Source organism: Mastomys coucha, unplaced genomic scaffold (assembly GCF_008632895.1).
Source record: "Mastomys coucha isolate ucsf_1 unplaced genomic scaffold, UCSF_Mcou_1 pScaffold15, whole genome shotgun sequence".
NCBI classification, from domain to species: Eukaryota; Metazoa; Chordata; class Mammalia; order Rodentia; family Muridae; genus Mastomys; species Mastomys coucha.
In genome coordinates, this window is record NW_022196897.1 from 1055871 (window position 1) to 1083825 (window position 27955).

A 27955-nucleotide genomic window follows, 5' to 3' on the forward strand; every position below is an offset into this window, starting at 1 on the left:
CATTCATTAAAACTAAGTTTTAGTAATCAAATGTCTATCTTTGCATGGGCTTCCTAGCTTTTAATTTTTTGGGGGGGAGGTGTTTTGTGCCAACAACTTTTTTTTATTAGATATTTTTCTTTATTTACATTTCAAATGATATCTCCTCTCCTGGCTTCCCCTCCAGAAAAGCAAAACAAAACAAAACAAAAAAGCCCTGCTCCCTCCCCCTCCTTCTGCTCACCAACACGTCCTCTCCTGCATCCTGGCCCTGGCATTCCCCTACACTGGGGCATAGAACCTTCACAGGACCAAGGGCCTCTCCTACCATTGATGATGAACTTATTATCATCCAATGATAGTGATCTAATAAGCTAATACATATGCAGCTGGAGCCATGCATCCCATCATGTGTACTCTTTGGTTGGGGGTTTAGTCCCTGGGAGCTCTGGGGGTACTAGTTAGTTCATATTGTTCTTTGTCCTAAGGGGCTGCAAATGCTTTAGCTCCTTAGATCCTTTCTCTAGCTCTTTTATTGGGGACCCTGTGCTCAGTCCAATGGATGGCTATGAGCCTCAACTTCTGTATTAGTCGGGCACTGCCAGAGCCTCTCAGGAGACAGCTTATATCAGGCTCCTGTCATCCAGCACTTGCTGGCATCCACAATATTGTCTGGGTTTGATGATTGAACATGGAAAGGTGGAGCAGTCTCTGGATTGTCCTTCCTTCAGTCTCTGCTCCATAGTTTGTCTCTGCAACTCCTTCTGTGGGTATTTTGTTCCCCCTTCTAAGAAGGAATGAAGTATCCACACTTTGGTCTTCCTTCTTCTTGAGTTTCTTGTGGTTTGTGGATTGTATTTTGGGTATTCTGAGCTTCTGGGTTAATATCTACTGATCAGAGAGTGCATGCCATGTGTTTTCTTTTGTGATTGGGTTACCTCACTCAGGATGATATTCTCCAGATCAATCCATTTTCCTAAGAATTTCATAAATTCATTGTTTTCAATAGCTGAGTAGCACTCCATTGTGTAGACATACCACATTTTCTGTATCCATTCCTCTGCTGAGGAACATTTGGGTTGTTTCCAATTTCTGGCTATTATAAATAAGGCTGCTATGAACATAGTGGAGCATGTATCCTTATTACATGTTGCAGTATCTTTTGGGTATATGCCCAGGAGTGGTATAGCTGGGTTTTCTGGTAGTATTATGTCCAATTTCCAGAGGAACTGTCAAACTGATTTTCAGAGTGGTTGTACCAGCTTGCAATCCTACCAGCAATGAAGGAGTGTTCCTCTTTCTCCATAACCTCACCAGCATCTGCCATCACCTAAATTTTGGTCTTAGCTATTCTGACTGGTGTGAGGTAGAATCTCAGGGTTGTTTGATTTACATTTTCCTGATGACTAAGGATGTTGAAAAATTTTTAGGTGCTTCTCAGCCATTCGGTATTCCTCAGTTGAGAATTCTTTGTTTAGCTCTGTACCCCATTTTTATTTTGGGGTTCTCTGGAGTCTAACTTCTTGAGTTCTTTGTATATATTGGATATTAGCCCTCTATCAGATACAGAATTGGTAAAGATTTTTTTCTCAATCTTTTCATTGCCCTTTTGTTCTGTTGACAGTGTCCTTTGCCTTACAGAACCATTGTAATTTTATGAGGTCCCATTTGTCGATTCTTGATCGTAGAGCATAAGCTATTGGTGTTCTGTTCAGGAAAATTTCCCCTGTGCCCATGTGCTTGAGGCTCTTCCCCACTTTCTTTTCTATTAGTTTTAGTGTATCTGGTTTTATGTGGAGGCCCTTGATCCACTTGGACTTGAGCTTTGTACAAGGAGATAGGAATGAATGGATTTGTATTCTTCTACATGCTGACTGCCAGTTGAGCCAACACCATTTGTTGAAAATGCTGTCTTTTTTCCACTGGATGGCTTTAGCTCCTTTGTCAAAGATCAAGTGATCATAGGTGTGTGGGTTCAATTTGATTCCATTTATCCACCTGCCTGTCACTGTACCAATACCATGCAGTTTTTATCACAATTGCTCTGTAATACAGCTTAAGGTCAGGGATGGTGATTCCACCAGAAGTTCTTTTATTGTTCAGAATAGTTTTCACTATCCTATGTTTTTTGTTATTCCAGATGAATTTGGAAATTGTTCTTTTCAAGTCTGTGAAGAATTGAGTTGTTATTTTGATAGGGATTGCATTGAATCTGTAGATTGCTTTTGGCAAGATGGCCATTTTTATGATATTCATCCTGCCAATCCACGGGCATGGGAGATCTTTCCATCTTCTGAGATCTTCTTCGATTTCCTTCTTCATAGCCTTGAAGTTCTTGTCATAAGATCTTTTACTTGCTTAGTTAGTCACATCAAGGTATTTTGTATTATTTGTGACTGTTGTGAAGAATGTCATTTCCCTAATTTCTTTCTCAGCCTGTTTATCCTTTGTGTAGTAGAAGGCCACTGATTTGCTTGAGTTAATTTTATATCCAGCTACTTTGCTGAAGTAGCTTTAAGTTTTCTTTGATCAAGAGTGTTTGTTTTCATGGAAATGCAGTCCATACATCCTTATGTTTGGCTCGGTGAACAAGACAGGGTCTTTTTCACAGTTCTTAATCTCTAGGCTCAGGAATCCATAAATCTGAATGCCTGGTGTAGAGAGAGCACTGGGATAGGTCTGGGAAGCCCAGGCTTTGCAGGATCCAAACTTTAGGTTTTTTTCTTGTGCAATGACGTTTGCATGTAGCATAATTATTTCTTCAGTGTATTGTGTGCTTCAAAACCTGCTCCTCCTGTGTTCTTGGCATGACTTAATTCAGCTAATTAGCTGCCCTGACTTCATCCTCCATCCCAGTCACTGTACTGATGGGGCCCCATGCTTCACTCCTGCTGCATGCTGCTGTCTGTATTCTGGCCAATAGCAACACTATTCACTCTGAATACTGGCTTGATTGTTTCTCTCTCTCTGGAGTCTGGGCCTGCTACCATGTACACACATGAAAATCTCCAAACACAGCTCTTCCTAGCCACTCCCCTCTTGTTACCTTCTTTTGTCCCCTGAACTACTGTGAATTTCCCAGAAGAACTTGATTCCTTAGCCTCCCTCCTTAATCTGTTCTCCCCAGTCAAGTAGACACATCTCCCGAAATCCAGCCCCCACTATATTCCTGTCTTCTGACTTAATAACTGTCAATGAGGACCATCTGTTTAAACACAGAATCCAAACATCTTAGTCCCTGGTGCCCACCTCATGCTCAATATGATCTCCCACAGTTCTCCACTGTTTCAAGTGCCCTGAACCTCCAGGCTGTCATACACATGGGTCACTCTAGGGTAACACTCTAAGATGTGTACTATCTTATTCCATTCCTGCTGTCTATTTGGAAGAGTATTCCATCAGTATTCATCAACACTTTCCCCAAACCAGTCAAGATGCCTTTTTACATTTTGTATTTTTGCTAACCTCATTCTTAGAAGTGTTGTTATTGTGATTCTTGGTAAATTCAGTAAAACAGTTATTTGTTTAGGTATGTTTTTATTTCCTTTATAGATACTAAATTTTCCAAAAGACAGGGCTGTGTGCTATTTTTCTCTGGAAGCTATCGATTTCTTACTAATTGGATAGATGAATGGATGTTTTACTGGGCCTATGGATAGATAGATAGATATTGAAGGGAGGAAGGATGGATGTGTGGATGGATGGATGGATGGATGGATGGATGGATGGATGGGATAGATGTGTGGATATGTGGATGGATGGATGGATGGTAGGATGGATGGATTGGATGGATGGATGGGTGGGGGGTGGGTAGGTGGATGTACTTTGCATCTAATAAGCTATTGCCTTACATTCAAGAGCAATAAGCTCCTTTCTTAACTCTCAGCAGATGTTCCTCTGTATTATGCACCTCTTATGCAACACCTGAACCAAGTTGTATGTAAATGAGATACTTCAAGACTCAGCTCAAGTGAATCCCTTCCTTCACTGTTCTTTCATAATACCTCCACTGAAAAACGCTAAGGCATTTGATCATAATTATTATATTAAAACAGGTCTTTTCCACAGACCTTATGTTTTTCTGGATGACAGCTGAAGATTTCTATTCACATTTGTCCTCCTGACATGAAGAATAACATGAGACAGGTGACATTACATGTTTTCTAAGCTAATTCACAGGCTTACTTGGATTATGAAATGACGTAGTGTGTGTGTGAGTCCCGTGAACTAGGAGACTCCAGGGAAATAGTAGGTGTTATTGCCATCTTGGTGATACCCATGAAGCACAGCCTTTTCTCTGACGCTTAGCTCTTCTATACAAAGTCCCCAAAACATTGTCCAAATTGGTGTTTTATGCAGGCATCTCTTCTGTAAAAATGTTATTTTGGAACATATGTGATATCCACTGACTAACTGAATAGCAAAAGTTTAAAGTAAGCAGTAATTGAAATTTTATACTAGGAGTGACAAGAGCTAATACTTGAATAAAAACAATTTGATGATCATGCTGGAACTCCCAAGATACCTCATAAATGGCCTGGAAGTCGTTTCATATGTCAAAAGATGATACTTTCTTCACCACTGAATTCAAGGGCTCTTTCAACAGTTTTTATCATATTTACATATAGGTGATAAATGGATGATAATAGATAGATAGATAGATAGATAGATAGATAGATAGATAGATAGATAGACATAGATATTTGTATATGTAGGCATGTATGTGTATGAAGATATTCATGCCATGGTATGTATAGGGAGGTCAGAGGACAATTTATGGGAGCCACTCATTTTTACAATGTGGGTTGCTCAAATTGAACTATAGTTGTCAGGCTTGGTGGCAAGTGCCTTTACCCATGAAGCCATGTTGTAACCCCAGACGCTCTTTCATAAACCATAGTCAGGAGAAAGAAGAAAATCTTAAAATCTTGAGACTGTTAGCATAGAAAAGAATGTACAAGCCGGGCGGTGGTGGCGCACGCCTTTAATCCCAGCACTTGGGAGGCAGAGGCAGGCGGATTTCTGAGTTCGAGGCCAGCCTGGTCTACAGAGTGAGTTCCAGGACAGCCAAGGCTACACAGAGAAACCCTGTCTCAAAAAATACCAAAAAAAAAAAAAGAAAAGAATGTACAGTTATTCATTGATATAAACTGACTGAGGTTAGCACCTCCAATTCTATGAATTATCCTTTGTGATTACTAATGGCTGGAAGATTTGAGATCTCACCCGACAGACTCCAAGTACAGTCCATTTTTCCAGGGAACCATATTGACATTTGGCATCAACCTTTCTCCAAGTGAAAGAAAATAATTTGTGCAAACAAAAACCCAATAACACAACTCCAGTAACTGGAAATCATCCAACTAACTGAATATCAGTTTCACACAGGAAAATGGCATTCAAGGAGCAGTAGGTGGGTGAGCCCGTTTCTCCACAGATTAAGAGTCAATGGCACGGAGCAGGGCTTCTCTGGTGTTGCAGATATTCTCAGCATTCATGTGGCTGATAGACTGGGACTCCTGAACAGTCTGAGTTTCTTCATAACACTGCTTGGAGCTGATTATCTTTTCTGAGATTTATCTTCTCCATCTGTAAAATGGAACTGTGTTTATTACATATATTTATATCAAGTGCCTAGGTTATAGATATGCATGTTCCTCCAAAGGGCTCATGTGTTGAAGTTTGATTACCATCTGTTAAAACCATTGAAAAGTCATAGAGTCTTCAGGAGAGTAACTTCATCCATAGTCTATTTATGACTTCACAGCTTGATGTACTGATAGAAAGTGGAACTGATTAGACGAAATAAGTTACTGGGACATTTCCTAATGAATAGATCTTGTCCTTAGACCCTTTATTTTCCTCTATCTGCTTCATTCTGTGATGACAGTCAGACAGCAACAATGTGAAAAGAATCAAATTATAAAGAATTTGGATCTACCAGATGTAGTGGCACACACTTTTAATCCTAGCACTTGGGAAGCAGAAGCAGGCCGATCTCTGAGTTCAAGGCCAGCCTGGCATTCTTAGTGAGTTCCAAGACAGACAGAGCTACATAGTGAAATACTGTCACAGGAAAAAAAAAATGAATGAGGAGGAGGAGGAAAAGCAAGAGGAGGAGGAGGACCTTAGTTATAGAGGTAGAGTCCATATTCAGAAGGATATTATTTCCTTGAAACTCCGCTGTGAATACTGAATGTCATGGTGGAAGCACTTGGCAAGACAAAGATCTTCAACTCATGGCCATGCTGAGAGAGGAAGAAGAAGGAACTGACATCCCAATATACTCCTTTCAAAGGCATCACCACAATGCTTAGAAGACACCCAGTGACTGGAAGACCTCCTGCCATGTTCTACTTCTCTAGACTTCTACCTGCTAATAGTGCCACAAGCTGGAGGTCAAGCTCTAACACATGAGCATTTGGGAAGCATGTCCATGAATCAAACCATAGCAGAGTTAACATTGATCAAAGTAGAGAAAGATGTGGAGGCAACAAATATGGGTGGTCCATCTACCATGAACAGGCATCTTGTCTACCTGGTGAAAGTAGATGCCTTAGCATTTCAAAAGAGCATAGCGCAATGTGAGACTCATGCAAAGAAAGAAAGCAATAGTCATAACTAAGGTTTTTCCTTCTCCTCCCTTGAGTGTGTCTTCATTTGGTCTAGGATAACTGGGAAGGGTTAATATTACCTATTATACTTACCATATTAATTATGCTCCTATCTGGGATTTAGAACTCTCTATAAGCTCATCTTTTCTTCTCTTTTCAGAGTTTTCCCATTTGGTGCTCATATTTTCCCACATAGTTTAAGGATGGTATTGGGGAGAAATGAGATGTTGGGCTTAAAACTGACAAATGCTATGTGTGCATTCAGTTCATATAATACATGGTTTTTCCATTGAGTAAATAAATAATGACAATTGGACAAGATGCAGTGTGATGTCTGAGAGAACGACTTCTTCTTTGAACTGAGTTTAGTACATGAGTACATTTCCTTGACTTCACCTCTCCAGTTCATCAGTGAATTCAAGAACTGCTATGGTTGTGGACAACAATACATGAGATTATAAAACAGCACAGCTCCTGGGGAATACACATCTGGTTATTCCTGTACATGTGTGCTCATGCATGTGGAGGCCAGAAGCCAATCTTAGGTATTATTCTTCAGGGATTGTTCACCTTGCTCTTTGAAACACATCTCACACTGGAACTTGGGGCTGGATGGAGGGCAAGCTCCAGACAGCTGTCTACATCCATCTCCTCAGCACTGGATTACCAGCGTCTGCTGTGACACATGACTTTTGATGTGATTCTGGGGATCAGATCCCAATCCTCATGCTTGCTCAGCAAACAAGCCACCAAGTTGAGCTACTTCCCCAGACTGTCATTTTTTACTTTCAATTGGAACTAAAACTAAAGATATTCCTGTGGTTTCAACCTACTGCATTTTTTATTGTTGGTGTTTAAGTGTATGTCTTAATACATCACTTAAAATGTAGAAAACTTTGTTCCAGGGCATTGGGTCAAAAGAAAAAGGGGAGAAATATTAAAAAGAGAAACAAGAGTCTAATGTGACCCATCCTTGCCCCCATACCCCTCTGGCTTCCCCATTCAGTAACTTGCCCATATTGTATAATTAACAATTCAGATTTGACTCAAAAGACAAAATATTAAACTTAATTCCTTCTCCTGCCTGTTATTTTAGTTGTGTATATTTTGTTTTTAATCATGGTTCTTTGGGGAAAACAGAATATGTTTACTATGGAAAAACTTACACTCTAGCTTAGTAGTTTTGGAAGCATGAGTTTGCCTCCATGGTAAGAAGATGGGAAAGAGGGTAGTATTAATAAACCTTAGCACAGTGGTGATTCACATTTCAAAGTATAAAGAAAAATCTCCCTACTCACATCCCCTCCCACACCAATACTGTGAACTCTGAAGTGTTAAGCTGGTTAAAAAGGAGTAGCCTATGCTGTGATAGCAGTCAGCTCTGCCCCTGGAAACACCTAGGGAAGCAGGCACCTCTTGCACATATGGCTCATGGAACCTTCACTGGTCGTCCCACTACTTGGGAGAAAGGTTCTGTAAATACTTCTGATTGCTTAGCAGTAGATTCATAGACGTGTAATCATGCACCAATCCATGGATCCTGTGGTTGCCAGAGTGTGTAAGAATCTACAAGATAAAGAAAAGTGAGCGTGTTTATTTCCTCTCTGGGCCAACTTTGAGCCCAAAGCAATCACTTCTGTTCTCTGGGATTTTTCTCTAGGCTTTCATGCCATGTCAAATGGAGTTTCTCTCCCTGAGTTATTTCCCACACTACACTCTGTCAGGATGTATTTATTCTTTCCTATTTTTCCACATGTGATTGAATGTCTACAAAGTTATTTGGGGATACTATAATGTATCCCTTCTTAGCTGTTATAATCTAAATTTCTCCAGATATCTTTTACTCTGCCTTGTCTGCATTCTCTGCTTCTATTTTCTCCTTGCTCTTCATTTACATGGCTGTATCGTAGAATAGAAAAAAAAATTTAATATACAGATTAATTTGGCAAAGTATTGATGAATAATAAATTTTATTTCAAAAGTTAACAATAAAAGAACACACACATATGCATGTGTGTGGTGTATGTATATGGTCATATGAGTGTGTGTATATGTATGTGCAAATGCATGTATGGATATGACCATGTGGAGACCAGAGGTTGATGTTGAGGGTTTTCTTCAGTTGCTTTCCATCTTTTGTGAGACATGGTTTTTCACCAGAACTAGCCTCCATCAATTCGTACAGGCAGACTGGCCACTGAGACTGAGGGATCTCCTTGCTCCTCCCCACCCTGCCCTAGGTCTCGTTAAAAAATTGATTCTATGGTGCAGATCTCAGCCATCCATGTTGCTGGGCATCTGAATCCATGTTCTTCTGTTTCAAGTACTTCACAGACTGATTCCTCTCCCCAACTCCCTAAACAGATTAGTGTTATGAATAGTGCCCCTTTGAAATATGTTGGAATGATACACACATAGGCCTTAACTATTTCTCAAGAAAATCACCCTGCTGCCACCTTGCACCAAGAGCTTCCTGATTCAGTCAGATTGGCCTTACTGGTCTAACTGGTCTGATGAGACCTGATACCAAATACCTATGATAACTTCTGTAGCTCCTAGCAGGGCTACAGGATAAAAAATACAGGCTAGTAAAGATTTTTAGAAGATGAAACATATCCTAAAAAATAAAAATAAAAAAAAACATTCTGTAGGAGCATTATAAAATTCTGCATGGATAATAGCTGAAAAATTCATGTAAGCATAGAACTCCTAAGGACTGCAGAATGGTCAACATGATTTTAGCTAGATAGGTTTCCATATTTCTGGTAATGAATTGACCTTGATCAGTTAAACTTGAACGTAACAAAGGTCACTTCAAAGGTTTTTTTTATGACATTTATTTATTTATTCTGTCTCTGTGTGAGCATGCTCATCCCTTGGAAAACAATCAGAGTTCAGAGGGCACCTGTGCAAATCAGCTCTTTACTTGTACCATGTGCATCTGGGGACTAACCTATCAAGTTTGGCAACAAGTGTGTGTGATACCCACTGAGTCATATTTCCAGTCCCCAAAGCTCAATATACATATTAATATGTAAATACATGCTATATAATATATTTTATATTATATGTAATAGTAACTATAAATATGTAATAGTATATAGTATGTAATATTTTATATAAATATATATCCACAGTATGCATGTGGAGAATATGCTTTTAATAACAGTAATATGTCTCCTACTGTTTTTAGGTCTATATTTGATAAGAAGGAGCTGCTGGAGTTTGCTCAACTTGGCTGCTATTTGGAATACGATCTCTTTGGTACGGAGCTCCTTAATTACCAGTTGAGCCCAGATATTGATATGCCTGATGATAACAAAAGAATTAGAAGGTAAGTATTCTGAGTCCTTCGCCACATTCTCTTCTGCCAGCCCCTTTGCAGTGTCATAGCTGCGTGAGTATTAGCAAAGTTTTGGAAAATAGTGAGCAGGCTGAAGAAGCCTTGGCAGAGAAAATGATATCTGAACTGTTCCAGGGAGAAAATCTCTATATATTATTTCAAGAACAAAATGAGTCATAGTAAGTAGGCTCAAGCTAAGAAGAGCCTTAGATGTTCAGTGCAGATGGACAGCTGACAAGAAACAGATAACGCCCCACGTTTGCCATGAGAAGAACAGAATAAAACCCATTCCCCTTTGACCTGTAGTGAAACCTGCTCTTCCTTCCTCAGGTTGATTACACTAAAGCCAAGGTTTGCTATAACTAATATTTAAAATGTTTTATTAAGCATATCCATTAAGGTGGTGATTACAGCTAAAATGATGAAATGTCACATATGAAAACCATACAGCACAACCTCCCAACATCGGCTAATGAATAATGAGAAAACCATGGCCACATTCATTCTTTGATGGAGTCAAAGATGGCTACATCCTTGGTAGCAGGATGACATGAAGACTCAAGATTAAATAAACCAAGATGAGAAATCTGAGAGGAGAAATACATCTGAGATTACCAAAGAAGACTTTTAGTTTAGGAGCATTTAAGTATTGCTATTCCTAACATAATAACTCACATTGGAGCGTCAAGTTCAGAGCATCAGCTGGGCTAAGACACTGAGCTGACATAATCAGTTTCTATGAGATTGTTTAAATCTTGGGGATACATAAGATCACTGAGAGAAGAAAGAGAACAGAGACTCGGTAACACAATATTGAATAGACAGAGTCAATAGCAGTGTCTTATGGACAGGTAGAAATGTTTTCAAGCTGATACTGTCAGAGGAAATGTAATGCATCTTAGTGAGAAAATAGGCTTAAAACCAAAGACTTGAACACCTACAATATGCAGCAGATATCAGGAAGGATCAAGGGTGAAGGATGAGCACTGGATTTCAGGTTAAGAGACTCATAATCAGAAAGTGTGGTCTCAGTCGAAGGCTTGAGGAAAGAGTAGGAGCTGAGGAAGGGGTGAATCATGTGAAGGCTAGGCAGTAGGGTAGTGGAAGGAAGAAAGGTGGGGCCGATGCTGGAGGACAGAAGGTGATCCAGGAAAGCTTCTTCCAAAGTTAGAGTTTCTGAAGCTAAGATGGGAAACTGGGAGGGATAGAGACAGAGAGAATGGACCCGAGAAAGAAAGCTAATTCTCAGAGACTGATACAGACTTTCTATAAAACAGACTATGCAGTTTTTATATGAATGTCTGGTACTTAATATTGAAAGATTAAATGAATATTTACTCTTAAATCCTGGGAAGATAAGCAGTACCGATCCAAACTCCTAAGGAGACAAATCGGTGGAACCTGGGGAATGCTTAGAAAGGTAGTTGAGAGAGCATCTCCCATTTGCATTGGGAGAGCAGAAGGCAAGCAATATTGCTGGTTCAGATAAATACCTTAGCAAGAAGATCAAGAACTGAGGCCACATACCTTTGTGTTTCCAGTCTTCCTGAAAGGCAGACATGGTTGTTTCCATGGGAGGACAGGAATAGCTGCGGGTTAGATACGTGTTTCCAAAACCTATGTGAGGCTGGAAATCATGGCTGCATGACTATATGATTTACTGACTGTTTAACCAAAAGATATTATTAATATTGATAATAGTTTCCGTGAACCATTATGGATAGAGACACTGAGAACTCATAAAGAATTCTAAGATTGTGACTTTTATCTGAAAGGTGTAGTTGATAGCCAGGGGAACAGAGGAAGGATTGAAATGAAGATGAGAAGTCAAAGCTGGAGGTAAGGCATATGAAGAAATATGTACATACTTAGGAATAACATAACAGAAAAGTTACACTAGAAACTTTGAGAAGCGAATGAGTGTATGTGTTAGAGCAGGCTAGGTGGAAACAGAAACATGGAGAATGGAAGGTTAATTTCAGGAACAGAGATCCTGTGGTAACAAGGACAGAAGTGTGAGATCTGAGAAGGAAACTATTGGAATGGGGGCAAGGAACACTAGGCTTGAGAACTGATGCCCATGCATTGAGAGAGGTAACGAGCGTGGGACATGTACACAGTGGGATTGGAGGACTGTCCCAAACCCATGTTTATGTCAAAGAACCCGAAGACTGCTCGCTCAGGAAGGTGACCTTTATTATCCTTGTGCTTTCCTAGACATTTGCCTACAATGATCCCAGGAGCAGCAAAATGTGATTCTATTTCAGTGCCATTAGGTCGAGAGGGCTGGCTGATAACATTTTACATTAGTTGTGTAAATGAAGCAAACTACGTCCTTCAATCTGGCTAATGAAGCTGTCTTATTTGTATTTGATACTTGAACAAGTTCTTGGGCAAACAAATTCTTTTGCCTCTTTTTGTTTCCTTTGGGTATGTCTGTGTAATATGCATGCATATGAGGCACGTATATGCATGCGCATGTATTGGCCAAAGGTCAATGGTGAGTGTCTTTCCTCCTAGCTCTGCACCTTATATACTGAGCAGGTCTGTTGCTGATCCTAAAGCTTGCTGATTCAACTAATCTAACTAGCCAGCTTGCTCCAGCAAATCTCCAACCCCACTTTCCAAAGTTGACATTACAAGTGGGCCACCTTTTCTATGTGGGTGTTAAAAATCTGAACCTTTGATTTTCATGTACATAGCAAATGCTTTGTCTGCTGAGCCATCTCCTCAGACTCTGCAGTTTCTTATAGTTGATTTTATATCATAATTTTAATTTCCATGGTCAGAAACACCGTTAGGATGGACAAACAGGTTTCTCTAAGGCCCTACCAATTTGTACCACATGCAGAGGTGAACCTTTTTTGTCCACAGACTTGGATTTTAAAATACTGCCTTGTAATAAGTCATCATATTTCATTATCTGAAAACAAAACATGGTGCTAGAGCAATGGCTAGGCAAGGCTTCTGTTGTAGAGTGTTGGGTTTGGATTCCAGCAAAACACACACACACACACACATACATACACATATACAGACACACACACATACACACATACACACACACACACACACACACACACACACGCACACCATAATTGTTTTACAAATAAATTTTCCATAAATCTTTCATGATGAATGTCCTTAATATATTTTTAAGTCAGTTTGGAGATGAGAGTCTCCACCCTGGATCCTCTTTTAACCCCTAAAGCTCAGTGGGAGTGGGTCTTATGCAGCACTCTGCCTTCAGTGAGGCTCCCAGGCCTTCTGGAACAGGAAAGGGGGGTTGGTAAAGGGAGAGATGGAAGTGTGAAAATGGCTGATGACTTCCCCATTAATCCTTCTTAATTCTTTTGGGCTATTAATTCAAGAACAAAAATTTAATTTTGGCTAATCTCTCAATGTGTCAAATATAAGCATTCTATGTGTATTAAATATTGAATAATATATATGTGTATAAATGTAAAAATATACGCATAGGCTATAAGTATGCTTGTGTATTTCTTGCTTAGTTATGCTTAAATCAATACCATGCATTTGTTAACTGTACCTAGCTAATGGTAGCAACTGAATGGCCTTTGGGGCTGTGTGTGTGCCCAGCCCCGACTCTTCCTGTGAGTTGAGCACTTGCTTTGCATTGTTCATCCGTAGTCTTTTGTCAGCTATGGGAGTTTGCAGACTCCCAAATGCAGGAACGTAGAGATACACACTTCTGCCTACCTCTGGTTCTCAGCACCAGAAATTCTGTGTCTAACACCTGTTTTCAATCTTATGCTCCATTTCTTAAATCTTATTATATCTCTGTCTTTTCACACTTTGGAGTCTTTCTCTAATATTTGTTTGCAAAACACGAACTCATTTGTGTTGCTATAATTGCTGTGATTTTTTTTGTCTTCTCATCTGTAGTGGTTCCTCCCTTCTGGCAGCTTCTTTGTAACTCCCATTCTTCTGCATGATGCCATCCCCTGAGAGATGAACCCTTGGTGTAAGCATGTCCAGGCACGTTCCAATGGTCAGCATATGATTGTGTTTCTGGGACGTTTCTCTTCTTTTCTGGGGTAGTGTTACACTTTTGTAGGGTTATCATTTTTAATTGTAACAATCTTATGCATCATATTTTCTCCTATAACTTCCCAACTTAAGAATATTGTGTTTCAAGGTGGAACAAAGGTATGCCATAGGAATTTGTCTGACCATATGTCATCATAGTAATGACACATCAAAATCCTCAGAGACGCCACCACTCTACCACTGAGCTGCATTGTAAGCTTGAAGAGGAATGTCCTAGCTTTTCTTTTGTTATTTTGAAAAAAAAAAAAAAAAGAAGTCTGAAATAGCCCAGGTGGTCCCGGAGTGGCTGGAGACCAAGAGTGAGCCTATAGGTCCCTCTTTGCTCCAGCTCCTCCAGTGTCAATCTCTGGAGTGGGATTACATCACAGCCTTGTGTGCCTCCACTGCTTGTTCTTAGGTAGTGCTGGAGCTTGAGCCCAGTGCCTATGGTACATTAGGTCTGAGCTCTACCTTGTTGGCTGAGCTACATCTGCAATACAGTTCTCAGACAATAAGAGAAGAAGTAAAACCTTGAGAATGCTCAGAAAAATCAATCAGGCAGCAAGAACACCCCTAACTACCCTTCCTGAACCCCTCCACTGTTCATGTTATCCCGAATCAGCACTGCACAGGGATTCTGTGAGGTTTTTCCTTTTGTGTGGTAAATGATCATATAACTCCCTTAACTAATACCTGAAATAGAGTTTGTTCCAAAGTAACTACAGACCAGGACTCCAGGACCAGTTTTAAGAAGCCGAATAGGCATAAATGATGTTATAGGGGTCACCCAGCTGTAAAACAGGCATGGCGTCCATATGTCCCTGTGAACTCTGTCTCTTTACCAAGCACCCAAACTAAATCTTCTTTCTGGCACTTACATTCCTTTGACCTTCAAATCAGTCTAGTATTCAATTGTAACTTATTTTAGAGGTTCTCAGAGGGCAGATTTTCATGCCTTGGATTTTTGTGCATAGTGTCCCATGAGTATCACAGTAGTTATTAAATAGGACTCATACCTGAGAATATCAAAAAATGCTCTATCTGTCTATTAAAACAAAAGAAGGCCTTTCAAACAGTTCACTCCCAGAGGAGGAACATGATCCATCCACCTACATCCATTTAGTATTCTTGATACTCACAAGATTCTATGTACAAGCATCCCAAAGAAAAAACCATTTCTTGCAAGTTGCACCTCTGACATCAAAGGCCCACAGTGGTCAGGGGCAGACACTGCCAGGAGTGCAGACACATACAGATGGTCGCTGTCATTGGGAGATTCATGCTGCAGATTACAGCTCTTAACTAGGCAAAGAGGATTACATTTTTTTTTTTTTTACAGCCAGGAAGCTGTCTTTTAGTCAACTGACTATGGATTTAAAGGAACAGCTTGCTATTTTAGCAGCCTTTTGACAAGGAATATAGACTAAAAAGTTTTGGTCAGTTTCACATAATGTCAAGAGACTACTACTAAGTCAAAATTCCTATAGACTTCAGAGGAGCAGATGGCTCGAATACAGAGAACTTTGCCAACCCATTTTCATTGACTGTATAATGACATAGCACATACTCTGCACTTGAAAATCAGCTGACTTTACTTGTCTGAAGATTCCTTTGTTTCTTTATCTTAATCACAAGTACCCAGTGACTTGGGTTGGGGGTGGAGGGGCAAGTAAAAATCGAGCCTAAGTCAAGCATTTTAGAGAGGAGACACTGTCAGAAATATGACTCAATAGAAATTTCTGTGTGCACGGAATGAGGACCTCATTCATACTAGGGTGAAGTAACACCTGCTCAGTGTTCACTTAGAATCCCCTGGTACATGTGCCACAGTGAAAGGCAGGGTCTTTACAAATAGACTATGTTCAGGAGTGAAAGGTCAAATCTCAAGTGTGAGACTATTGTCATGTAATGAGTTAATGTTTTTACACAGGGTCCATTTTCTAGTGGATGAGGGCTATGAAGATCGGATTCTCATGGCACATGACATACACACAAAGCATCGACTGATGAAGTATGGCGGTCATGGCTACTCACATATCCTCACCAACATCGTCCCTAAGATGCTCCTTAGAGGTCTGACTGAGAGGGTACTTGATAAAATACTCATAGAAAACCCTAAGCAATGGCTGACTTTTAAATAGGATGGCTGTTCATAAACCCAGACCTGGAGAATAAAATTAGCAGAGATTAGTAGGTGATTTCAACTCTGCTGGAGCCATTAATCCAATCTACACAGAACTGGTGACTGGTCACTTCCCTCCTATGAGAAACTGGATAACTACCACAGGGAAATAAATCTCTGGTAGGGGCTATTGAGCTTAATCCCATTGTCTTTCCTTAACAAATAAATATACAAGAGTGTGTTTCCAAACAATAGTTTAAAGCTATATCCTCTAAGAGTCCTTTTGGATGTCTTCCCCAACCCTGACTCTATGATCTGCACTACTTGAGAAAAATGAAAATGTTTATAGCTAAGTTGCCCCCTTCTGGAGCAATCTAATGTTTCTTGTAATATTGATGATCCTACTAATTATCCTGCTGTTCTTTAATTAATGCTCAATGAATAATATGGCATTTTAAAATCACTTTTGCAACGAGGGAAGTTAAATTTTGAGACATTTTTTTTCCCAAAGGAGACTCCAGTAAAATTACCAATTCACAACAATAAAAATATTTTGGAAGGTTAACTATGTGTTTTCCACATATTTATGTAAACATAATAAATCAATTTCACTGGCTTTGGCTTTCTGGTTTCCACTTTTACTGTTAACTATGTTGTGTTTTTGAAAAGTCTGTCTAAGAACACATAACAATAGTGAATTATTAAAAAATGCAATCATAAAAATAAAAATATATTACATAATATAGTTTAATGAATCATTACAGTTATTATAACAAAGGCCACAATTTAATTAATTCATGTTATAATGCAAAGAAAAAGAGAAATGCTCGCCTTATATATAGTCCTTTTATTTCATGTACCTTTTATTTCTTTTTTCCTCAGGCCTAAACAGAGAAAATAATGCTTATTTATCTAAAGAAAAGGTCAGGTCTACTGGAAATGACAGTCTGTTTGTAAACACTACTCTTTAGAAGAGATCCAGACACGAAGTTCTGTGCTAATAAAGCCTTTTCAAAATGTTAGTTAAAATGCTTAATTGATGTCCACTGTTGTTACAAGTTAATCCTTTGAGTCCTCGCTCTGTGATTTGGTAACCAAGACAAATCTCTAATCCCTTGCTTCCAATCCATCTTTGATAAATATATGCTATTAAATAGAAATTAAAAGTGTAGCAATTCATTGCTGAGTTACCTTACATATTAGAAGGGCCAAATCGAATTAGTCACTATTCTTCATGAATGATCTAAGTATTTTTATCATATAAATCATGACAGTTACTCAGACCAAGGCATTTAAATACAGCAAACACCACCTTTAGCTGGGAACACCATGCATAACTCTTGGAAAAGTTGAGGTTGGCTAAGCTAAAGCTATTTCGGTTGCTCATAGCTGATCAAGCTCTCTGTATATTAGAACAACAAGTACCAAACTTGAGTGAGCCAAAAGAACCGCCCAATCCCTTTAAAGGGAAAAAATGCAAATGTCCTTTCCCAGGAAACCAAGCAGATTTTTAATTCTCTGGTTTTGAAATCTGCTTGTCAGAGAGTGTAACTGAAGAGGGAACAGATTTTCCACTTTAAGAGGGGAAAGTGTGTGTGAGTAGGACGTGCTCACATGCGTTTCGATCTTTCCCTTACACTAATGTGTTTTAGAGAGAATGGGTTCACTACACTGTCTGCTTTAATCCAACAGAAATAAAAGAAAGAACTGACTGCTCAAGTGTGTATGTTTCATAAACATTGTAAGGGAGAGCTGCTTGCTTCCTAAAGTCCTGTATTAGTAGTCTGCCAAAGAATGCAGATAAAGTATGGATTGCATATGGAGCACAGTTACCATGGGATCAACTAACTCTCACATGTGTGACATGGGGCACTGGAATCTACTGTGATTTGATTTTCTGGATAACTCTTAAAGAGAAGTCACTTTTATTATTTTGCTACTCTATGTATTGGTATCATCTAAAATATATTTTGATCTAAAATAAGTCAAATAATTTGTGCATGGTTCTGTGTGTATACATATATACCTTTTAAATTCGTTTTCTGAGCTGTACAGCCACTGTGCCTAGTGGACTGAAGCCATGTATATATAATATTTTCATCTAACATATGTATATAAATAAGTGTGTGGCAGATATTTATATAAAATATATACACTTTGTTGTCATGTGGGTTCTATGTGAAACTGTTAATTTTGAAATAACCTCAGGCTACAGATTTGTAGTAGCTGTTTGAAGGCCTTACTTAGTGTCCCCTTGGTGACGCATGCAGTAGCTCAAGTTAAACTCTTGTGCCTTAGGTTATGAACAATCTTTTCTTCCAAAGAAGGCAAAAGCCTCCATCTGACTTCATACCAAAGAATAAATTTCTCTGACTGTTCAAGAGAGTCTAAATGTATTCTATTGATGAAATGGACACACAGGTTTTTTTCCTAAATACCATACATAATTATACATTTTCACACTTATAGGGTAATCCTATGATACAATTTCAATCTCTACTTTTTTTAAAAGACTATCACCAGAAAAGAGAGAGAAAAGAAAATTCACATGAAAAGAAAAACAATAGAAAATGATCACAGGCTTGGGAATTCCCACAAATCCAGAAAATTCCAGGTTAAGGCTTCAAGTTGAATCATTCCCAGGTCTAGCTCTAAAGATAACCAGAGTACAAGGCAAACAATATCTTTGGGGACAAGCAGCATTACTTCAATTAGACCTTCTCCTGCAGGGAAAAATGACTCCTCCCTACACTACAAATAGACTCCAAGTACCGTAATAAGCAGGTAAACTCACAAGAACCAAAGCTGACACGTGAATAAAGCAGCAAGATCACGTACACCAAAGTATCATAGATATCGAAGAAATAATTTAGTGTTTTAGATTTTTCTATAAAAATTTGTGGTCTATATAGGACTTCATTCACATGGACACTAACAATAAGGAATATTTGCTTTGGCGGTAGTGGATCACACATCTGCTTATCTTGCGTTAAATACTTTTTTACATAATGTGTCTGAGTGATACAGATGTGAGTCAGGTAGCATTTGATCTCCCCACATTTACCCAACTGAGATGCCCTGCAATGGGCATCCCCTGGGATCCTTGATTCACTGACGTTAGCCATACGAATCCAGCGTTCAAACTCAGAACAGCAAGCTCAGTTTCTGTATTATCAGTCAGCATAAATAATAAATCCAGAGAATGTGCTGTATTTGTTGTTGTTTCCTCCGTGGGCTTTCCCACCATCTAATTTGATATAGACTTCATCTCCTGGTTCCAGGTGAAGGACCACACTGTTACTGGCATAGTCGTAATTCTGATCAGCGTCTTGGGCAATTGCACTAGCTCGCACCTATGTGAAACAGACAAGAATTAGAGTTTGTAAGAAAAGAATCCTTTTACATAATAGCAGACTTGCAGCCATGACATACAATGTAACACACTCATGTTGCTGTTGGTCCCATAGATTTAGAAGGAATTTCCATAACAACTTTAACTATGTTACTGAAAAGAGAAAAGAGAAAAAAAATGTTGCTTTAATAAGGGACATTGCTGCCATCCTTTCTATCCTCGTAAATAAAGCATGCCAATCTAATTTCCTCTTCGATTGCTGCTTTTTCTGATTCCTTGAATCTCCACATCGTCAGTCACATTTTGAAATGGAAATAGCAGTATTGTTTTGCATTTTAATTTAAATCAAATAACAGCATCCCAAACAACTGTGTACTTCAATGGGTCATCATAATTATTAGAAATCTGATGTCTCCAGTGGTAAAAGACCTAGGGAAAATAAAGGAAGAGAACTTTTTGATTTCGAGCTTTGGAAATTTGATACATGCAAAGCCCCTTTCATCCAGGCTACTTCAGAAGCAGCTTCACTCACTTAAATGTATTTGTTTGCATCTCCTGTATTTACAAACTTTTTAGTTTTTTGTGTCTTTTTATCATTTAATTATATGTGCCTTTAAATCAACAATTTAAATCAGTTTCACCAGATCCAAAAAGTTATAGAAGGCATGAAATTTGTGACCTGAGATTGCTCAATTTTCTAGGATTGCTAGATGCTATTGTTGAATTGTTCTTCCTTTTTATGTGATTGTCAGTGTATCTGGCTTCAAGGATGGGAGCAAATTATAATCTGCTTATATTCTGCCTTTGTCTCATTAGTGGGTAGGTTGATCAACATTTGCAAACAGTCAAATCTCTATCATATCATATCAGATTATATCATATCATATGGACATTCTGCCATGATGCCTCCTCAAGCTATGCTTCAGCCTAATTTAGACATATTTTGATCCTGCATGGGAAAATGTTTCAAAAGGCAGGCTGGTGTGTGGTTTATTTCAGTAACACCTCGTCTACTCTGTGGCTTGTTTCAGTTCTACTATAATGATATTTCCCTGAATAGCATAGCAAATGATTTAGTGGCTTTTGTAAACCTGCACTGTGTAATAATGTATGATTTGGGGTATAATATGCTAGGTTTTATCACTTGGCAGAAAGAAAGAAATGAGACATAAGTCAAGAATTTCCATATATGTCTTTCAGAATGTAAATGATGGGTTTCAAATTAAATTTTCATGGGAAGATATGTTCTCAAATTAATGCTGAACTGCTGTAAAAGGAGTGGGCGCTTTGACACAAAAGCTTGGAGTGTAATCTGAGTAGTGTTTTAACAATTTTTTTCTTTCTGGGTATCATATAGCAAAAGACGAAAAGAGCTTAAAGGATTTGGAATTGCTTATCACTATGCTAACTGGCATTAATATAATGAAACCAATATGCTGCATGATTACATTCAAACCTTTGACTCAAATGTGTTTGCCACTGATGAGGTGATCCATTCTAACTATTACATAACAATGCCCTTGGACTTCATAATATTTTTTTAGGAATTAATCTTTAGTTTGTAGAAGCTGAAGGCTTTAATTTACTCATTTCATCTAGTTATTAATTCTTAGTGAAAAAAATCTACACAATGAGAATATCATCATTCTGAATTGACTATTAAAACGTGGATTTTTTTAATGGATGTGAAAAAAATAAAATGCAAACTAGCAATTACCTATATTAACAATATGTTGCTTTATCATCAAACTAGTGTACTTCCCAGCTATTATTAATGAGAATAGAGTTTATACAGCATTTTTATTATATGTTTTCTGAGTGTTGTCCATCTTCATTGTTTTCTACATGAAAACTTTAGGAGCCAGGACTCATTGAAGTCTTTTATTTAGAGACTGGAACCTTTTGAAAATATACAATGTGGGTCCTTGTTCTTTAAACTAAATGAAATAAGTGTTGCCATTTTCAGTCCAGAAAGCACAACCAGAGAAACGTGCTAATGCATTAGTGTGAGTCCACTCACTAGAAAGTCATCCTTCCCACTTCTTCTTTCCTTTGTGAATAAAACCAGTGTGGTAGCTTTATCTTAGAAAGCAATTTCCTAACATTTTAACCTATGCAGCAGGCCAGGACTTTCCCAATTAAATACCCACCATCTGCCAGTGGTTGTGATGTCAGTAGCCTGTCCACCCATCACACTCTAAGAGTATAATGGGACGTGGAATTTCAAGCTCTGATATCCATCCCACTGACTTCAGCAATTCTTCCTCGAAGCCATCAAGCTATTGGGGAAGGTAATGTGCTCACCCTGAAGGCTTTTTCAGATTCCTAAATGTGCACCAATTTCAGCATTTTGTCGGGGGAGCATAATGCATCCATTTCTCAGCCCAATATACCTACTTCTGCCTAAATTCACTTTAATATCTTTTCTTAGTATGTTAACTATATAGTTTCTTGGCTTTATCTCCAGTATGCATTTCTCTGCTTTTAAAGAGAGAACTAATTTAGCATGGCACAGCATCACTCTTTCTGAAAAAAAAATAAATATAAAACCCCACAGTATTACTCTTTCCAATGTAGTTCATGTCCATTGTTACCATAACTAAGATATTCTTGTAAGTGAAAGGCTTATCTCTAATTATTTTATATGACTAATTTTCTGGCAATTTAGTTTTTATTATGTTGGCTTACTGTAATGACATTATACTAACTGTGCTCAGAAACTATTTTTTTAGGTTTTTAACTACAAGCATCAGAGTATTAGGAATTTTTCCTGTATCTATATAAAGCTATTTGAGCTCCATTTTTCCCTTTCATATGCACTGTGATGGGCTTTCAAAATGGTATGATTAGTGTACGCTAATGATTTCATGGAGATTATGTGGTCCTTTATAGTGAGTGATATGTTTGTAAGAATATAATAAGCTGTATAGTTTTAACATTGTCTTACTATTGAGGGATTATCATTATACAAAATATTTACAGCAACATTTGCTAATTGAATTAATTGTCACTGATGTTCTGGTAATTTTATTTTCATTGTACTCCCGTGGAACCATAAACAAAAGGTTAAGTGGTGCATCAGGTTAAATTATTGGCCTTTGATGTTTCCATCTGTGACCCTACGTTCAACACAAAGCATAAATAAAATGGCCCTCATATGGTTGTGGTCCAGAGACACTGCTCCCTCCAAGAGTGAAACACTGCATTCTTCCCTCATTGTTAATTTCTGTGCTTCTCAAAATCCACTTAAACCACAGAACATCACTCTGACCTGAATCTCTGAGTTGATGTTTTATAAAAACAAATTAGGTCATCTCAGAGGGGGGAAATGTGGCAGTAATAAATGAGCATACGGACTATGGTTGAAAATCAAGAATAAAGTATTTATTTTAAAATTAATTAAAAAGATTTTTTTCCACAAGATTTCCCACTTGGCACTGGCTGCAGCCAGACTTTACAAAAATGTTTTCTTCTAAAGACAAAGCTCCTTAGCTGTGATGTCACAACAATCGCTTTCTAAGATGGTCCACACTGAGCTCAGAAGCGTGCTGTTTACCACTCTTCAGATATTTTTCTGAATTATCTGTTACCCAGGTTTTGAAGAAGCAGCAACTTGACAAGCAGCCAATGAAGAGCATTAGGGATGTCTTACCCAGTTGCTTTCCTGATCCCCACAGACCTGAATGTTCAAGTGTTACAGGAAGTAGCTTATGCCCCAATGAAATGGTTTAAAAAGAAGAAAACAAATGCACATTTTAATTTTAGAACTCATATTCCAAAGGCTTTTCTTCTACTCATTGGTATATGCATAGACTTTACAATCTAGCCACCAATATCTGACTCTGTTGTTCTAGGGCTTCCTATATTTGCAATCTTCAGGTATTTTTTAAATTACCATTTCTCTATTGTTGACAAAATGGGACCATTTGTACATTTTAATGGGTGATTCTAAAAATGTATTTTTAGTATAGTAGTGTTTTACAGACCTAACTTTTGAATCTGAGAGCTGTCTGCTGGGGGCCTCTTCATAAGTCATTTGGTCAGCCAGACCCAGCAAGTCTATTTTGGTATAGTGAGTCATGTCCTTTGTAACCACATTCCTGCAACTACCTAGCCCACCGTCCAGGGAACAATTTTTATTTCATTTAATATTGTTTTCATGCATAATAACTATAATGAACAACCCTGTCAGTGCCTCCTGGTGGCCATGTTTCCTTTTTTGCATTTTTAATTTTTAAATTTTTTTTTATTATTCCTAGTGTCCTGGAGGTTCTTGAGGGATTTGCAGAAAAGGAGATGACTTTTAAAAGTGTATCATATTTAGGACATTCATCTTTTACCTCTGAAAAAATACCTGACACTAAAATGAGTCTTGAGTAAAAGAAAGGAAGGAAGGAAGGGCCCTAAAGGTGCTCAGTAGAAAATTGGATTTAAATATTATCTGAATTTTCAGGGAACCGAAGACCTAGAGCGCATCAGCCCTTGATAAGTCAAAATTACTGCATGAAATGAGGTATCTTGAAGGTGATGACAGGGATGGGATGCGGGATCTTTCTTCTTGTCCTTCAGTAAGCAAAGTTTAGGGTTCAGGAACTCAGCTAGCACAGCTGGCTACCAGCAAGAAGGCCTCACCACGGGGTGCCTGCTACTTGGAATGTGCAGAAGGTCTGATTACACTTTTAGGAAGTTAGAAGTCCATTTTTCTCCTGTGGCTACATGATCAAATATGCTTCGGGTTTGTACAGACTTGACTGTAAACAAAGACAAAGTAGTCCTGGCCGGCACCGAAGGCCAGTGGCCAGTGTGGCACCACCTACCAGCTCTGAAGAGCAGGTCCTGATTCAGGTTTATCTTAGGCTATTTTGCAGCCAAGGCAAAAAAATAAAAAAATAAAATAAAAAAGGCAGCTGTGGTCAAGAAGGCTAGCTAGGGTTAGGAAGAGCCTCTACCGCGGTGCCCTGGCGACAGTAAGTGGTGAACGGGCTGAGCTGTGATGGGCCACCTTCCCAGACCACCTCCTTGTTCGTTTCCTACTCCAAAGCATAGAGTGGGGATTCCTGTGTTTGCATACCAGCTGCTATACTGTTACAGTGTAAACGCAACTTTTTCTGTTCCCAGCAGTTCTTCCTTTGGAAACTAAAGTAAAGTGTAAGTAAAGTGACTCTTGAGTTTCACCGCCCAAGACCTCTCAAAGGCCACGCGCGCAGAGTGCTGTCTGAACCCTGGGCGGCCCTGTCCGAGACTCACTCTTGGGAGTCCTTTTCCTTTCTCCCTGGAATGCTTATCTATCTTCTCTGAGTCTTGGAGCCCTGACACGCCCATTTCGGGCTTCTGAAGCCTTCTACATTCTCGGAGAAAGGCTGGGAAGCGACCCTAAACTGCAGGTGATGCCGCCGACCAGGGATTCCCGCCCTGCTCCACGACTCCCTTAGTCCACGAGTTGGCCCCGAGGCCAAGATCCCAGTTTCTCGCCCCTCGAGGGTTATGCTCACAATTGCGCGCGCCGACACCGGTCTGGCACCCTAAAACTACCCTGTTTGGGCCGCGAGGCGCCCTCCTCCGCGTATGGCCCCCGCCTCTCCGGCAAGTCACAGAGTCCCCCTCGCCATAGCTCCGGAGAGCCGGGTTGCCGCGCCCTTCCTCCGCGGGCTCCCACCCCCATTTCCGGGGTCTCCTCCCTCTTGTCAGCACCTTCTCGCACTTGCTCTCCGCCCTCCCCACTGCCTGCCCGCGCTCACCTGGTTGTTTTTGCAGAGATCAGCCCACATGCTGGTTCCGTCCCCTCCGCGCATCAGGACGTGGTAGGTGAAGAAGTAGATACCCGGGATGGAGCAGGTGAACTTGCCCGTGGTGGGATCGTAGTGGTTTCCGAGGTTGGTTACCACGTCGTCGAACTTGAGCACCTCGTAGCCTTCGTGCTGCCTTTTGAGGCCAGCGTAGAAGGCGATCTTGGGCACCGTGCTATAGGTGGCCGCGCTGATAGCCCCGGCCGCATTCAGGCCGGGCGCCCCAGGCGGGCCGGGCAAGCCTTGGCGGCCCGGTTCTCCCTTCTCGCCCGGGGGCCCCACGGGGCCCGGTGGTCCGGGTTCTCCCGGGGGCCCACGCGGGCCTGCCTTCCCCGGCCTGCCGGCCTCGCCTTTGGGACCCTGGATGAAAGTGGGCAGAGACTGCATAAGGCCCCGGTCCGGAGTGGCGGCGGTGCTGGGAGCCTTGGTGCCCCCGTAGGGGTCGCAGACCATGCGGCAGGTGCCCAGCATCTCGTAGTGCGCCGACGTGCCGGCCGAGCTCACCAGCACCGGGATGAGGATGACCAGCAGAAGCACCATCACCACCCCCAGCGCCCCGGCGGCGATCAGGCGCCTCCTGCTGCCTACGAGCCGGCTCAGCGCGGGCCGATCCTCTTGTCTGCTTTTGGACAAAATTTTGAAGGTTGGGCGGGGACCTTCTCAGAGCCGAAAACAATCCCCTTTCGAACCCCAACTCCCCTGGGCGGGCGCGCGCCGGTCGCTCTTCACCGGCTCCTGCTCCCCCCGCTGAGGCTGCGGCTAGGGAGGGAGCTGGGGCGCCAAGTGACTTGAGCTGAAGTCCCGAGCTGAGGGTGGGGGCTGGGGGAGGGGTGCTCAGGGCGCCCTCTCGCCTCCTGCCAGCCCCTTCGCACCTGTGGCTGCGGCGGGTGCCCGAGCGGCCACCCGGAGGGTAGAGCCAGCGACCGCCTGCTGCGCTCGCTCCGAGCAGCTCACACTTTTATGCCGTTGCTGCCGGCGATCGACTTTTCCTTTTTTGCAGACTGCGCCAGTTCTCACCAACTTTCCGTCTGAAGTTGCCTTTTTTTTTTTTCCTGCTTCTCGCTTCTTGTCTTTCGCTGGCTGGGTTCGTCTATCCTCGCCTTTTTTTTCTTTCTTTCTTTTTCTTTTGCCAACCACCACAACTCTAATAGAAGCGCACCTCCAAAGCCCTAGAGGGCTGCGGTTGCTGGGGTCGAGCGGCCCCCAAGATGCGCGGAGCAGCGGCGCCTCTCAGGATCCGCGGCTTGGAGAAGCTAAGGGACGGAGGAGATAGGAGCTAGCCAGCAGCGGCGAGAGCCTCGCTGCCGAAAGCTGAACGAGAGAGCTGAACGCAGAATTCTGCCTGGGTACCACCTGCCAGGAGAAGAGGAGGCTGACAAACGCGCGCCGGAGCAATTTATAGGAACCCAAGGCACAGAGGAAGGGGAGCCGCTTTGGCATCTCTCTGCAGCATCTGCTCTGCTCATCCCACTCACACAGAGTTTGGCATTACTCTGACAATGTGGGATTTTTTTTTTTTCGGCCTCTCTCCACCCCCCTCCCCCCACCCCCCCTGCAAGGGATGAACAGTGAAATCCTGAATACTTCCTCATCTAACCCAGACGGTGGCAGCGCCCTAGCTGGTCATACTAGGGGGGAGGGAGACAGCTGTGCAACTGCTCTCAGGGCTCAAGGGTCACACCTAAATCTATTTCCCCAGTGCCAACACTCCTGTTGGAGGTGGAAGTGAAGGTTGAAAGGAGGGAGGTTCGATGACAACATTTCTCCCCTGGCTCATCCACAATCAGTGCTTCAGGTGTTTTTCAAAATGCCACTTTTAACATAAGGAGGGCTCTCTCCAATTTCCCAGACAGTAGATGTGCGTGCTTTTTTTTTAACCTTAGCATTTACCTCCACAGCCTCCTAGATGAAATAAGATGAAAACAGTGACGTGTATTTAAAAAACCAAAAGACATTTCTTGATTTAAATGAACTTGCCCACTGTCCAAAAGGAGGAGGGCTGGTTCTTTTAACAAGTGCCACAGGATGGTGAGAGCATTTGACTTACAGGCTTCCAATTGCAGAGCCTTTCAGGAGATACTGTCATTGGACTTGAAGTTATATTTACTTAAAAATGCAAAATGCAGGAGAAGTCATCATTTGTCCAAATGCCTTCGAAGGTCTTACTATAAAGCAAACGGTATTTGCAAAAGTGCTGCTTTTCATAAGACACAGAGTTCTGTAGGTGCCATAGCAGATTTCCCAGATATGCATTAAGGGAGGGGAAATAGGGAAATTATGACAAAGAAAAGCCACCACCCCTAACAGCAGAAGAGCTGGAAGAAAAAAACCACTTGAATTCAGAGTACTAGTAAAGGGCCCTCACAGTGAGTATTAGGAGAGTTATCCCACCCGAAAATACATTTGACATATAAGAATGGTTTTAAATAAATAAGTAGAATTGATCTCTAAATCCTACTTCTGCATTCAGGAGCAATAGATGTCAATCAAGCATGGATGACATTTACTTGTCAATACGGAATGATGGCTCGGAAGACAGATACTTACTATTACAACGGGGTGAGAATCTGAATAGGAAGCAGGAACAAATAACAATGTAGCAAGCAAGCAGTACATCCTAGGTGACTATCAGCAGATGCTGGTGCTGTGGTGGAGCCCTCCACAGCAAGGCATCTCCTCCAAGATCCCACAGCCCCTCAGCACTGTGCC

The 27955-nt window shown here is 40.8% G+C and overlaps 2 protein-coding genes across 8 annotated transcripts in view; one reads left to right on the forward strand and one right to left on the reverse strand.

The window, feature by feature from the left end:
* Pter (phosphotriesterase related) overlaps positions 1-16849 on the forward strand; it is a 63675-nt gene extending 46826 nt beyond the window's left edge. For 6 of the 7 annotated variants that reach the window (XM_031369035.1, XM_031369039.1, XM_031369034.1 and 3 more), the window contains 2 exons: positions 9787-9927; positions 15917-16849. In XM_031369035.1, the coding sequence (XP_031224895.1) occupies positions 9787-9927; positions 15917-16127 (352 nt within the window). In that variant the 3' untranslated portion in view covers positions 16128-16849. The remainder of the gene's footprint in view (positions 1-9786; positions 9928-15916) is intronic. The other variant, XM_031369040.1, reaches the window with a different exon arrangement.
* An 89-nt stretch (positions 16850-16938) lies between these two features.
* Positions 16939-26721, reverse strand: C1ql3 (complement C1q like 3). Its single transcript, XM_031369041.1, has 2 exons — positions 25199-26721; positions 16939-19461 (listed from the first exon to the last, which is right to left on the reverse strand). Exons 1-2 carry the CDS (start codon positions 25784-25786, stop codon positions 19282-19284), a joined length of 768 nt encoding a protein of 255 aa, XP_031224901.1. The 5' UTR covers positions 25787-26721; the 3' UTR covers positions 16939-19281.
* Between the last annotated feature and the right edge of the window lie 1234 nt (positions 26722-27955).

What these genes read in the sequence shown, in the direction of transcription:
- C1ql3 (XM_031369041.1), bottom strand. Translation starts at nt 25,786, where the DNA reads ATGGTGCTTCTGCTGGTCATCCTCATCCCGGTGCTGGTGAGCTCGGCC. An exon ending in ATCTCTGCAAAAACAACCAG is followed by an intron (nt 19,462 to 25,198) that starts GTGAGCGCGGGC and finishes TGTTTCACATAG; the next exon opens with GTGCGAGCTAGTGCAATTGC.